The following is a 15,128-nucleotide window of genomic DNA, read 5'->3' as shown; positions in this document are numbered from 1 at the left end:
GATACAGAAGCTTTGCCCTTGCTGTCTTCCTCCGATTGTATGCTTTGCTCTTCCTCATCTGAAAGTATGGAAGAAAATACCTTTTCACCAAGAAAGTTACCTTCCATAGTCTTATTTTTCCCCCCTTTTTGGGCATTTTCCCAGCCAGTTTACTTGACTTTTGAGTCCTTTGTCAAGTGGAGGGTATACTATCCTAGGGATCAGAGGTTTTGTGCAGCTATTCTCTGAGATATCTCTAGGGACCTGTAAGTTCTCAGTTCTTTCAAGGTGGCACAGTCAAGGGAGAGGAGTTTACTCCTTTCCTGGCCTGCGCTCTGGTCTGTGAACAACCACAAGCACTCTTTTCCATCCTGGAACTACAAGTAGGATTTCCTCTCCACAAATGCCACCAACTCTGCCAGGCCAGCTCTCCTCCTCACCCCAGGACCACCACTCAGAACTGAGATGCAGATCAGCGGCTCAGTTCCCCCAGGGTCTTGAGGCTGAGGGCTCCGGTAGTGGAAGCTGTTGCCAGAGTTGCAGTGGCTGCTGCCAGGGCTGGACCATGTTCCCCTGTCACCCAGGTAAAAGAACTTTTTTACTGACCTTTGAAGCTTGTCTTTGACTGGCATTTGTGAGCTGAAAAATCTGGGAACTGCAGCAACTGCCCTTAATTCTGTGACCTGAAGCCTGTTCCAGTCCTGTCTATGCCGTGTGGCCCACACTGGGCTGCGCTCTACTCTGAGCCTGGTGTGATAGACCTTTCTGGCTGTCTGGGCTAGAAATCTGTTTCACTCTGTCATTTTGTGGCTTCTGCTGCTCTAGAATTTGTTTAGACTTTTTTACAGGTATTTTATGGACTATGGGGGTCTAAGGTCCGTCCTTCTACTCTGCCATCTTGACTCTGCCCCCCTCATTATTTCTTTTAGCACAAAGGTATTCCATCATAATCATATCCCACAACTTTTTTAACCATTCTCCAGTTGATGGGCAACCCTTCAATTTCTAATTCTTTGCCACCAGAAAAGAGCCACTATAAACATTTATCTACATCAAGGACCTTTTCCTTTTTGTTTTTTGCTCTGGGATATAGTAGTGATATTACTGAGTCAAAGGATATGCATAGTTTGATAGCCTTTGGACATAGTTCCAAATTACTTTCCAGAATGGTTGATCAGTTCACAGCTTTACCAACAAAGCATTAGTGTTGCATTTTTCCCACATCTTCTCCAACACCCATCATTTTCCTTTTCTGTCTTATTAGCCTATCTGATATGTGTGAGGTGATGCCTCAGAGTTGTTTTACTTTGCATTTCTCCAATAAGTAGTGATTTAGAGCTTTTATTCATATGGCTATAGATAGCTTTGATTACTTCATCTGTAAACTTGTTCATATCTTTTGACTATCAGCTAGGGAATGGCTCTTATTTTTATAAATTTGATTCAGTTTTTTATATATTTGAGAAATGAATCCTTTATCAGAGAAACTTGCCACAAAATTTTTTTCACAGTTATTGCTAACTGTATTTCCTTTCATCCTATTTCCCCCCTGTTAATTCTCTCTCCCTCCTTTTTTTTTTACCCTGTCCCTCCTCATAAGTGTTTTGCTTCTGACTACCACCTCCCCTGATCTGCCATCCCTCATGTCAGCCCTCTCCCTTTTTGTTCCCTTCCCCTCCTACTTCCCTGTAGGGTAAGATAGATTTCTGTACCCAGCTGAGTATGTATGCTCCTCTTTGAGCCAGTGCCAGTGAGAGTCAGGTTCAGATGTTACCCGCTGTCTTCCCTTCCACCTCTCTTATGTGAGATCATTTACCTCATTCTTTCTCACCCTTTCCTTGTCTTCCATACATTCCTCTTTCTCACTCCTTAATTTTATTTTTTTAGATATTATCCTTCCATATTCAACTCACATCCATAGGCATCCTGTTTTCAGAGCTGACAGTTAGCTAATCTGATAAACCTTGTTGCACTGAAGAGCTAAATTAGAGAAGAGGGTGTTGAAAATCCTCAGGTTCTATTTGGTCTTTCTATAGTATTACTTTTGTTACTTTTTTTTATATGCCTTCTTTAAATCAGTAAAGGAAGGGTAGTATAATATCTCTGACACTAATTTCCATTCCAGTCTTGGCTCTATAGTTAGCCTTTTCACCTTTACACTGTCCTCTGCTCTTGAATCCTTCCACCCTTGGTCCTCTACCCACTTCATCCACTAACCAAACCTCAGCCTTGCATTACTTGCACCATCTGCTTCCTCTGTTCCTGCTTATATACTGATAAATAGAGCTGTGCTGACTGGGTTCATTATAAATTAACATTATCCCTTATTAAGGAAAGGTGGTTCATTTATTCTTCCCTAATTGATTTCCTGTTTTACTCCCCATAGAAGCTGTTCTTCCTTCCTCAAGCTTCTCATAACGTTTCCTTGCTCTCTCTTGATCAGCTGAGGAACACACCTCCTACTTTACTGAAAAAACAAACTATTCAAGAGCTCTGTCTTCTCCCATTCTTTTTATCTCAAAATGCATAGACATCAACCCGTCTTCTCCTTTTCCCCAGTTCCTGACAAAGTAGTTTTCTTTTCCAAGAACAATCCCTTCTACACGTGCCCTTGATTCCATCTCCCTTCTGTCTTCTTCAGCAGATTACAACTTCATTCATCACCCCTTTTCCTTTAATCTTCGCCTTCTCCCTGTCAATTGTTTCTTTCCCTACTGCCTTCAAACATGTCTGAGTTTCCCTCATTCCTAAAAAATTCTTCCCAGACTGTACTATCTCTTGAAGCTATTATCCTATATCTTTTCTCCCTTTCTTAGGCAAACTCCTAGAAAAAAGCTATCTACATTCAATGTCTTCCTTTCCTCTCCTCTCATTCACTTCTTTTCCTTTGCAGTCTGACTTTTGACCTCATCACTCAACTGAAATTGCTCTCTTCAAAGTTACCAATAACTTCTAGTTACCGGATCTGTTAGTCTTTTCTCAGTACTCATCCTTCTTGACTTGTCTCTTGAATTTGACACTGTTGACTACCTTATTATCCTGGCTATTAGATCTTTTCTGGGTTTTTATGACCTTGCTGTGTCCCAGTTTTCCTCTTGCCTGTCTGACACTCCTCAGCCACCTTTGCTGGGGCTCACCATCCATATGCACTGTGAATATTTACCCAGTGGCCCCCAGCTATCCTTTTTAGCATTATTATATGTTACTCACTTTCCCAGATTCTACAGTTCAGCCAGACTTGTCCCTGTTCCCATACAAAGATACTTGATCTCCCAGCGTCATGCCTTTGTACTAGTCATCCCAGATTCTGGGAATGCCCGCCCTCCCCTCTGCCCCAGAGAGTCCTTCTCCCTGTGTTTATTCTCTTTGTATTTTTTCTGTCTGTACTCATGTCCTTGTTTGCTTGTTTTCTCCCCATTAGAATATAAGGACCCTGTGAATAGTGATTGTTTGATTCTTTATATATTCAGTACTGAGCACAGTACCTGGCACAACACAGTGGGAGGTTCATAAATGCTTGTTGAGAGAGAGAGAGTGTGTGTGTGTGTGTTGTGTGTTTGTGTGTGTATAGTGCTGAACCTGAATTCCAGTCTCATTTCTGCCCTTTTTAGTCTTGGTGTAACCTTGTATAAATAGATTAGCCTCCCTAGGCCTCACTTTGCTCATCAGAAAGCCTAGGTGTCCTCTAAGGCCCCTTCCAGCTCTTAATTCATAATCCTTTGACTTAAAAAACTAGACAGTTATAAAAATGTGTGTGGTTCTTCAAAAAGTTAGTCTTAAGAATATTATTCAGAGAATGTTTCTCTTCAAAGGTTGCCAACCTATTTTCTAATATCTTATTTCCCTCAGACACCTAAATGTTTCTAAATAAGTATTATGACTTGGTATTGCCCATTAGAAGTATCAGGGTGTTATCTGATATTTAAAGGAAAATGTAAGCCTAAAAACATATGTTTCAAGTATGTGACCTATAAAAATTGGCAATGAATTTTCACACATGAACAAATTGTTAAGTGTTTGTGTATCTTTTTATGGTTTTCTAAAGTTGGTTTTTACATAGGGCTTTACTTTTAAATATAATATTGGTTTTATACAGGTTAGAACTTGGAGAGAAATAGCTTTACCAGAAAATATCAAGACAATTCTTAGCTACATCCATATCCTTTTGTCATATTATCATTTCTTTTTTCTCTGAATGGCATTTTAAATCAAAGGAGAGACAAAGGAATCTAGTAAGCATGCTGAGTGAAAATTAAAGGCTCCCACGGAATATTATGTTTATATAAACATACAATTTCCAGTATTTCTAGTTAGAAAAGTGTAACTCTAGTGGGAAATAAGATATACAGGCAATGAAGTATGAAATTTGTCATGTCCTGCAGGAAGGGAAAGGGGATAAGAAAAGGGGATGGGCGTAATAAAAGGGAGGTCAGATTGGGGGAAGGGGTAATTAGAATGCACACTGTCTTGGTGTGGGAGAGGGGAGAGATAGGGAAAAAATTTGGAACTCTCAAAATCTTGTGGAAGTGAATGTTGAAAACTAAAAATAAATTCATTAATTAAAAAAAGAGAAAAGTCTAGCTCTTCCTTCATCATTTCCTACTTAGTCCTAAGTTTGTATTCGTTAGGAACAATATGGTTTGCAAAACACCTTATTTCACAGTTCCTTTGTGAGAATCAAAGCAGATAATAAGGTCATAATGAGTCCTTGTTATCCTCACTTTGCAGTGAGAATAACTCCTCATCCTCCCAGAACTAGCATGGGAACAGTGCCTGGCCTGGGTCTGTTGATCCTGGCATGGCTTCTGTCACCTGCCCCATGGCTCAGCAGGCTCAGGACCCAGTTCTAGGCTGAGCTATCAGTAAAATGAGGTGTCTAGTATTCTGGAATAGTACTTGTTAGCAGCTCAAAGAATGTTAAGAAGGGCATGTAGTTGACAAAAAAACCCAAAACATTGCATTTGATAGGCTTTAATAATACAACTGGTTTTAAAAGTACACCATTTTTGAGTAACTTCCCATTTTTGTCAGGCTGCTGCCTGTTAGAACTTGTCCGTATCACAATAGGTAGTAAGATGTAGTGGAGAGAGTGGGTTATTCACCAGCTCCTGAAGTTTCCAGTTTTGACACCTGCCAGTTGTGTCCCTGGACAAGGCTTTGGTTTTCTAAACTGCAAAATGAGGGGTAACACTTTTATCAACCTTAGTTGAATTCATCAGGTGCTCATTAAACACTCAGTTTGTGCATGACAGTCACCTCACGGTTTTTATAAAGAAAGTGGTTTATAAGCTTTAAAATGCTATACAAATACAAACTGTTAGTATTAGCCTGCTGTGTTCATGACCCTTTGTTTTTCCCTGCTCAGTGTAGTACAACTTTGCAGAGGAAGTTTGTACTCTCAGTAGAACTCACTTAGGACACAGTAAGCTAGGGTCTCACAGATTTGTTTGACATCTAGGTGTCAGATTAACTTTTCATTTTCCAAAGAAATAGAGGAAAAGAGGGAAGAGGAGCAGCATGTTACAACTATAGGCCCTACATTTCCACCCTTAGGTTGAGATTCAAATTAAGGGTGGTAGGTGGAATTTAAATCTGGATCCCTAACTCCAAATCTAGCCTTTTTCTACTGTCCTACACTCTATATTGGAAAACATGTCTCGCTTAGAGAAATGAAAGGGGCTTAAATGCTTGTAAAGTACTGAGGATCCTCTTGTCTGTATATCATGAATACTGTCTCATAGAAAAGAGTGCTGGATATATTGATCTTGAGCAATATCACCAAAAAATGAAATTGAATAAATGTAAACAAAGAAAAAATGACTTGTTCCTGATATAGGAGCAATAGCAGAATTAACTGTTTATGTGCAAACCAGTCATTGATTAGTTAGAGCAAAGGTCAAAATTCAAGTGAAAATGGTAGAAAAATATAAGAAGATGATATTGGATACAGTTGTAGTGGCTTTATTCTTATCTGTTCAAATGAACTGTCAATGCTAAAAAGTTGGAAGGTTTTGCAAAAGGAAAATGTTGATCCTTGTAATCATTATATCATATAAAAAGTTAACTGATATGTAGTCACCATAGTGAGAAACCAAAAGAGCCCAGGAACTGCCTTATCCAGGACACATTTGATCTCTGCCAAGTAGAGAGAGGACTAGTGTTGTCCTCACTAAAACCAGTTTAGATTATAAACTCATTTGTAAAATAATATAGGTAAGGACATAGCAGAAGACTAAACACACTATCACTGTCTAAAATAGTGAAAGTGAAAATAAGTCTGTAGAAAGATCAATGGTGTAGACTGAATCACACCATTGCCAAAACATTCATAAATGAAACTGGCTGGACAACAAAGAGACGTAAAATGAAATATGTATGTCATCACTTCTGTAGCAATATTTTCTTCTAAAGCAGCTGATGGGGAGGTACTGTCCTGTTTTGGACTGTTTATGTGAGGAAATAGAATGGCTCTTGGACAGATGAGGATGGGAAGATTAGTAGCCCCAGTAGCCAATGTTCACACCGAGGATTTCCACAGTATTTCTATACCCACATAACACAGTCATGAAAGCACTGAGGAATCACTTCACAAGATATCTGAAAAAGGGGAAAGATAGCCAAAAAATGGGAAAAAATTCATGGTTTATAGCAGCAGTGGGTAGAAAATCCATAATTGCCAATCTCATTGTCTACTTTCTTATCTCTTCTAAAGTCTTTGTCTGCAATACTGAGCATATCCTAAATGGAAATAGGAGGAAGCAAGGAGGCATTTGCAAACCATTCTCTGTTGCACACCTCATCTTCACAGTCAACCTATTGATTGAAAGGAGCAAAACAAAAAGATCCCACTGTGTCTTTTGTTTTTAATTTTTTTTTAATTTGAAAAGGTTTTTAATTGTTAGGGCAGAATGCAAATTTTAAAAGCTTTCCTCCAACATGGAGATTCGTATCATACAAACTTTATCAATTCCAGTGATAGAGAACAGGTTAAATTACCTTCAGGAAATTGCATCACCCCTTTAGTGACTCCAAGCTTCTTCCAGAAAAAGCAAAGGCCCTTCTTTTTAATATCAATATTCTACTGTATGTGTATGATTGCAAGTATTATTTATGTGCCAGTCACTGGACTAAGCTTTGAGGATACAAAGAAGGGTCAGCATGATCTCACTACCTTCAATGAGTTCACAATCTAAGGGGGGAGAAAATATGTAAACTACTATGCACAGGGAACATCTATACAGGGATAGCACAGAGGTGATCTGAGGAGGAGGCACTAGCATTAAGAAGGATCAAGAAAGGCTTTTGGCAGAAAGTGGGACTTGGAGAAAGAAGCTAGGAGAGGAAGAGAATTCCCAGCCCAGGGTAAGGCCAGTGAAAATGCCCAGAGACAGGAGGCAAGTGTCACTGAATCACAGAATAAGGTGTAAGAAGACTGGAAAGACAGAAGACCAGGTGGTGAGGGCTTTCAGAGACAGTATTGTAGAGTTTATTCTAGAGACAATAGGGAGCCACTGGAGTTCATTGAATAGAGGGAGTGACATAGTCAGATGAACTTTAGGAAGATTTAGCCTGGCAGGTGAGTGGAGGATGGAATAGAGTGGGAGGAGACCAAGGCAGGGAAAGCAGTGAGCAGCTATTGTAGTAGCCCCCAGTGGAAAAGGACTAGGGACTACGGCAGGGCTGTGGCAGTGTCAGGAGGATGGAAGGGGCAGGACGAAGGAAGAATTGGTAGTGTTCCGAAGTTATGGCAACAATGCTTTTATTTTTCTTATCTTCATTTGTTTACAGGGATATGAAGACTGGTTGCGACACAAATCAGATAACGAAGTAAATGGAGCTCCTGTTTATGTTGTTCGAAGTGGTGGCCTTGTGAAAACTAGATCAAAAAACATCCGGGTATGCATTTGGTGAATAATAGAAAGCAGGAGATATGGAATGGCTTGACTCAGAATTATAATCTGCTTTTGATTTAAGTTAAAGACCTGTTTTACTCATTGAAATTCTGTGGGTACTCTGTGTAGGGTATAACAAAACTTTTCAAAAAATCTATTTCTAGGCCATTTTAAACAATTTAACTTTTCAAACACTTTTTTTTTTCTAGGTAGGGGATATTGTCAGAATTGCCAAAGATGAGATTTTTCCTGCTGATTTGGTGCTTCTATCTTCAGACAGAGGGGATGGTTCATGCCATGTTACCACTGCTAGCCTGGATGGAGAAACTAATCTCAAGGTGTGTGTAGATTTAAATATTTGTGTTGGTTCCATTGAGTAGGATTTAAAGAAATATAGGGAAGGTGAACATATTTCCAAGCCCCAAATCAAGACACATAGTCTGACAATTTTTTCTTTTGTTTTATAAAGGTTTTATGGAAGTATAAAATTAAATTACATTTAGCTTTTCTTTTTGTAAAATTATGGAATCCTAGAGTTAGATTGAACTTTGATTATTATCTAGTCCAGTTGTATCTCCAGGTCATGAATTCTGTCTCCAAAATTTCTGTCAATTGATCACTCATCTTATTTTTTGTACGCTTCCAGTGATGGGAACTTTATTTGGTGTGTTTACTTTTATATTTGGATCCCCATCCCCAAGTGCAGCACCTCACACACAGTAGCTTTTTAATAAATGCTTGTTTACCAACTGCACCATGCTTAGCACCTTCCAACTGTCCTCAGTCAAGAAAATTTTCATGCGTATAATATATAACTGGCAATCCTTTTGACTTTGCTAGTGTTTTACATCTGAAAAAGTTTTTCAACACATTTTTTTTTTTATCATCCCCTATGCCTATATCTACAATGAAGTCATTGACTATTAATGTGTGTGTTGATTTAATTTGGAGGGTCTTATTTCAAGTTCTTCAGATTATGGCTCTATTTCATCCTTTGTGATAGATGCTAGTGGATAAGCGTGATTGATTTTCATGGTGATGTCTTTGCAAATACTTATCATAAGCATTATAATATGAAATACCAAACATCCCACAAAATTGTATTTATTATTGCTTTTGATTGAACAATAAAGCTAACTCTACCAACTTCTTTATTTGTTTTTCCAAGAAGAATCTGTAAGCCATTCTTGTTTCATTTTCTTTTGCTCCACCTGGTTTTGTTTATACCAAGGATGTCACGATTGTTTATCTAGCACAGTGTCTACTAGTTAGTTATTGGACAAAATATCTCACATATAGAGATTAGTGTTAGCATACTAACAGTTAAAATTAATGTTTATGTGCTATCCAAAAACTGTGTGATTTTTAGTAGCTTTACTTCCTTTTCTGACATTGCCACATTAGATATAGAAAAGGGTCACATAGGAATAAAGGCCTTTTTATACTTTTCCTTTGATTCTTGGTTGATATAAAGAATTGATTGCCAAATGATTGATCTGATGGTGATGAGTCTCCCCATACATGATTAATTTGTTCCCTAGAAAGTATATATAATTTGTTGCCTGGACCTTAGTTAAGAATTTCTCCAGCATGATAGAACATCTCAGAACTTGTACTTTACTCAAATAGCCTTTAAGAACCCTGGGTTTCCACCATGCCACAAAGAGGTGGCATTTGAGTAGCATTTGAATGTATAAGGTTAAATTTGTAAACATATTTTGTACTATTTTGTACTTTGTCTTCTGTTTTGTACGTATGTATATTTTGTACATATGTACATTTTGTACATGTATAGATATCTTATGTCATGGATTTAATTGTTAGGTCCTTCTTGGTTTTTGTCTCTTGTGAATTTCAGGATCTCTATACTACTATTCAAATAGTAAACTAGTTATCAGTATGGAAATTATTTTGGAAACAGCTGCCCATGTGCAGTCAGATTGACTTCGAACAAAGTTCAGAATTGATACTGAATTAGAGAAAGGATAAAGATAAGAAGGTAATTACATGCAATGAAAATAGTTCCTCCTTGACCTACTTAAATAAACAGAATAGAGATAATAGCTGGTTAATAGCCAGGGTCTGTATAACACTTTAAGGTTTGCAAAGCACTTTATAGGTGCTTATTTTATCCTCACAGTAACTCTGAGAGGTAGGTGCTGTTATTTCCATTTTGAGGAAACAGAAGCAGATAGGATTCAGTGACTTGCCCAAGGTCATATAGCTTAGTAAGTGTCTGAGGCTGGACTTGACATCAGGTCTTCCTGACTATAACTCTAGCGCTCTCCCTACTGAGCCACCAAGAGTAAATTAGTACAATGTTGCTAGTGCCATTTGTCATCAAAATAAGATGATTGCTTCCGTGAGAAGCTACAAGAGCACCAGATCACCTCAGTCATCAAAGATTTTATCTCCTTGCTAAGCAAAGATATGTTGCTTCCAAGAGCAACAGTGATTTTTTTAGGATATAAGCCCACTTGGAAAAAGTTACAGAGGAGGATGACAACATGTTAAACAGGATCAGTTTCAAAGATAGTTTAAAACAGTGGAGCACCAGATAAGCCTGAGGAACACTTGTCTAGAGATTCAGATGAACACAAGCATCCTGTGAAGACTTATAAATAAAATCATAAAGATAACATGCATGTGAAATGGAATAGTGGAACCATCACATTAGAAATGCAAACACCTCAGTTCCTGGTGTGTTGTATGAAAAAAACATGGGAACCACACTCCAGACAATGAACAGTATAACAGTGGAGTGTAAACTCATTTGTAAAAACTTCTGGAGGCAAATAGTAGAAAATTTTGAACAGCGTAAGAGCCTAGATAATTCTGAGAGCATTTCAGGGCAGAAGCGGGAGGAAAATGAATAGACAAAAATAAACAATCTCTTCTCTCTGTCAGTGACAATGGAACTACCGTATTTGGATTCCAATATTAAATCCCTAATATGTTGCAAAAGGATGTAGAAAAATGGCATCAAACAAAGATGGTAAGAGTACCAAATAATGTGAAACAAAAATAAATCAAATTGACAAGAAACAGCTGGTTAACAATGTGAGTCATTTCTGAATCATCTGTCTACCATCAGACTCCCAACTTTTCATACTAAAGATCTTAACCAATACCAAAATCGAAGATAATGTGGAGCAGAGTTGAGGCAGCACCCATTTTTTTAAGCTATTGATGCTAAAAATGGGAAATGGATAAGAGAATGGAATAGGCTATCATATGATCCTTACAGTGAAGAGATGAAAAGAGACTAGAAACTCTTAGCCTGCAAACACACTCAAACTTTGCAGATTGGAAGGAGATGGCAGTTAACTGATGCAGCCTTATCCTATAAACTCATTTGTAAAATTGTATAGGGGAGGAGGGTGGTAGATTGTGAACAGTACAACATGGGGACAACTAGTGGGGGCAAAATATGTATTAGAGAAAGGGTAAGAAATAAGTTAACCAAGATTATCCTGAAGGCATTTAAGAATGAAATAGAATGAATAGACAAAGAAAAATGGAAAAGATCTGTAAAGATTTCTAGATCAAACTCTTTTTCTTGGTCAGTGGCAGTAGGATCACATTTTGAGCACAGGAGGCATGCTCTTTTCTTGAGGTAATGAGCCTAGACACAGCTCAGTCTGGGGATTTACATATGTCCAGTGCTCCCAAAGGGATATGGTCAAAGACAAAGTTCTGACCCAAGTTTGGGGCTGAGGGACATGCCTGTGGGATTGTCCCTGGCTGGAAGTTCTGGTAGACTGTGGTGGGACCCAGCCACTCTTGTCCAACTGGAAAGTTCTGCAGCTGCAGAAATGCAGCTGCAGGCTCCTCCTTGTCCAGCACAGGTCAGGTTCCTGCTGTTTGTGTCTCCACTTGCTCCTTGCTTCTTGCTCTTGTCACAGCTTGGGGTACATGACTGCTCCTCTCCAAGACTTCTTGGGGCAGTTTCCCTCTTCCATGCACCTTGGATCTCTGACCTAGAAGTAGGTAATGAACTTGTTCCTGTTCTCTACACTAGTTCAGGGAGCCCACTGGGTCCTCTTCCTGCCCTGGGCCGCAGTTTCCAAAGTCTCCCTCGATCCTTGTATGCTGATATTCTGTATACTGCACGGTGCTGGCCAGACCAATGTCCACAGACTTTTCTGTTTCTCCCTTTGCCAACTTGGTCTTGGAAAATGACACTGATTTTTCACTTGGATTTCCTGATTGGGACTTGGCCAAGTGCATTTTCTAGAGCTTTGTGGACGGTGTTGTGATGGAAAAGCTAAGCTGCCATTTCTGCTACTCTTGACCAGCCTCCTTCTTGTTAATAGTGGATTTTTACATAATGTTTTAAGGTTTGCAGAACACTGTGTTGAACTCATCTCATCTTCACAATACCTTGGGTGTTTTTCCCATTTGAGAGATAAACAGGAAGCTTACAGAGATTGTGACTTTTATACAGTGATGTACAACTAATGGTATTTGAACCCAGATCTGTCTTTCCACTGTCCCCCTGCCTTAAAGGAGCTTAGATTCTACTGGTGGAAATGTGCAAATATAAATATAAAATCTATGAAAAGTATGTCATATAAGACACTGTTGATATGTTTTAGCCTGCTTTGCTTTCTTAGGATACCTTATGGTCACCTGGACTTTGATTTCATTCGAAGTCATGATGTTCCACAATGAACAGCCACATAGCTTCACTGCTAGAATATTGACATTCAAAGGGAAGGGGCTCTATCAGAGATCAGTTTGGGCTCCTTGAAGGCCCTCTGACTATGCATGTGTGAGGCAGCACAGTCACTTCTTCCTTATCTCACCCCATTTTTCCATCTGCAGAGTCTTAGTGTATCTCCTTGTGTCCACAATCGTACAAATACCCAACAAAACCTGTACATTGCATCTTTTTGTTCACTTTGTTTATGGCTACTTCGGTAAGAGTGTATCTCATGGTAGGGGCATGCAGTGTTTTGGGCTTTGTGCAGTTCAGCACTTTACATGATGTGAACACCAGCATCTGAAGATTTTCATTAATGATGAATACTGCACGGATTTTTTTTTATGTGATTGCTGTGCATCAAACATGATCTCAACTCACATTTGCCTTAGATAGTATTCTTCTTCTTCTTCTTATGAATTAGTTAGAAATAGTATTCAACTTATATATATATTTCTGCTTACTACCTCACCTTAATTATGAGCCACCAACTCAAGAGGGTGGCTGTAGGGTTCTCCTTGGCAACTTCTTTTGAAATCTCCCTCCCTTTACTTTGCAGTTATAGATTCTCTGCCATCTAACCTTTTGCTAAATATAATTTAGCAGGATGTTATGAACTGAAATGGAATGTCCATTTTAATGGACAGTTTATGTTTTATTAATATAGCTTTTATATCTTTTTTCTTGGTTCATTAAAATGATTGCTGTTCATTAAAAGTAGAATCAAGTCTTTTTAAAAATTTTGTTTATTTTTAGTTTTCAGCTTTCATTTCCACAAGATTTTGAGTTCCAAATTTTCTTCCCATCTCTCCCCTCCCCCCACCCGAAGACATTGTGCATTCTGACTACCCCTTCCCCCAGTTCACCCTCTCTTCTATCACACTCCTCCCTTCCCTTATCCTCATCTCCTCTATTTTCTTGTAGGGCAAGATAGATTTCTATATCCCATTACCTGTATTTCTTCTCAGTTGCATGTAAAAATAATTTTTAACATTCGTTTCTTAAACTTTGAGTTCCAACTTCTCTCCCTTCCTCCCTCCCCACCCATCCCCACTGAGAAGGCAAGCAATTTAATATAGGCTATACATGTGTCGTTTTGCTAATGACTTCCATAATAGTAATGTTGTGTAAGACTAACTATATTTCCCTCCATCCTATCCTGCCTCTCATTTCTTCTGTTCTCTCTTTTAACCTTGTCTCTCCCCAAAAGTGTTTACTTCTAATTACTCCTTTCTCCCATTTGCCCTTCCTTCTATCATGCCCCCTACCCCACTTGTCCCCTTCTCCCCTACTTTCCTGTAGTGTGAGATAGATTTTCATACCAAATTGAGTGAGTGTGTTATTCCCTCCTTAAGCCAAATGTGAAGAGAGTAAGCTTCACTTTTTCCCTCTCACCTCCTCCCTTTTCTCCTCCATTGAAAAACATTTTACTTGCCTCTTTTATGAGAGATGATTTGCCCCATTTCATTTCATCTCCCAATATATTCCTCTCTCATCCCTTAATTTTATTTTTTTTAGATATCATCCCTTCTTATTCAACTTACCCTGTGTTCTCTGTCTATATATATATGTGTGTGTGTGTGTGTGTGTGTGTGTGTGTGTGTGTATAAAATCCCTTCAACTACCCAAATATTGAGAAAAGTCTTAAGAGTTACAAATATTATCTTTCCATGTAGGAAAACAGTTCAAGAACAATGTCTAGGCTCTTTTTTTGATAATGGCTTTCAGATAGTCTTATAATTTTTAAATTGTCTCTCCTGGATCTGTTTTCCAGTTCAGTTGTTTTTCCAGTGAGATATTGCACATTATCTTCTATTTTTTCATTCTTTTGGTTTTGTTTTGTAATTTCTTGGTTTCTCATAAAGTCATTAGCTTCTATCTGCTCCATTTTAATTTTTTAAAGAGCAATTTTCTTCATTGAGCTTTTGAACCTCCTTTTCCATTTGGCTAATTCTGCTTTTTAAAGCATTCTTCTCCTCATTGGCTTTTTAGACCTCTTTTTCCATCTGAGTTAGTCTATTTTTAAGAATGTTACTTTCTTTAGCATTTTTTTGGGTCTCCTTTAGCAAGCTGTTGACTTGCTTTTCATGATTTTCTTGCATCACTCTCATTTCTATTCCCAGTTTTTCCTCCACCTCTCTTACTTGATTTTCAAAATCCTTTTTGAGCTCTTCCATGGCTTGAGACCCTTGAATATTTATTTTGGAGGTTTTGGAAGCCTTGACTTCCTCTGATAGTATGCATGTTCTTCCTCATCCAAAAGGATGGGAGAAAATACCTATTCACCAAGAAAGTAACCTTCTATAGTCTTTTCCCCCTTTTTTGGGCATTTTCCCAGCCAGTTATTTGACTTTTGAGTCCTTTGTCAAGAGTAGGGTGTGCTCTGGGTACCTGTAAGATCTCAGTTCCTCCAAGGTGGCATAATCAAGGAAGAGGAGTTTACTCCTCTCCTGGTGTGCCCACTGGTCTAGGACCAACCAAAAACTTTTCTGCTCGGAATCTATGAGTAATAGGATACCCTCTCCACAGCCGTCTCCAGCTCCACTGGGCCA

At 38.6% G+C, this 15,128-nt stretch overlaps 1 protein-coding gene across 10 annotated transcripts in view; it reads left to right on the top strand.

Moving 5' to 3' along the window:
* ATP11B (ATPase phospholipid transporting 11B (putative)) overlaps positions 1-15,128 on the top strand; it is a 146,569-nt gene that overhangs the window by 52,685 nt on the left and 78,756 nt on the right. For all 10 annotated transcript variants that reach the window (XR_011969071.1, XR_011969072.1, XM_072618357.1 and 7 more), the window contains 2 exons: positions 7,768-7,875; positions 8,081-8,209. Coding sequence is in view for 8 of the 10 variants with exons in the window: in XM_072618357.1 (XP_072474458.1) it covers positions 7,768-7,875; positions 8,081-8,209 (237 nt within the window). In the remaining 2 variants the exon portion in view is untranslated. The remainder of the gene's footprint in view (positions 1-7,767; positions 7,876-8,080; positions 8,210-15,128) is intronic.

Source organism: Notamacropus eugenii, chromosome 6 (assembly GCF_028372415.1).
Source record: "Notamacropus eugenii isolate mMacEug1 chromosome 6, mMacEug1.pri_v2, whole genome shotgun sequence".
Lineage (NCBI taxonomy): Eukaryota > Metazoa > Chordata > Mammalia > Diprotodontia > Macropodidae > Notamacropus > Notamacropus eugenii.
The sequence above is the reverse complement of the archived record's forward strand: the minus strand, read 5'-3'. Positions and strand labels throughout refer to the sequence as shown.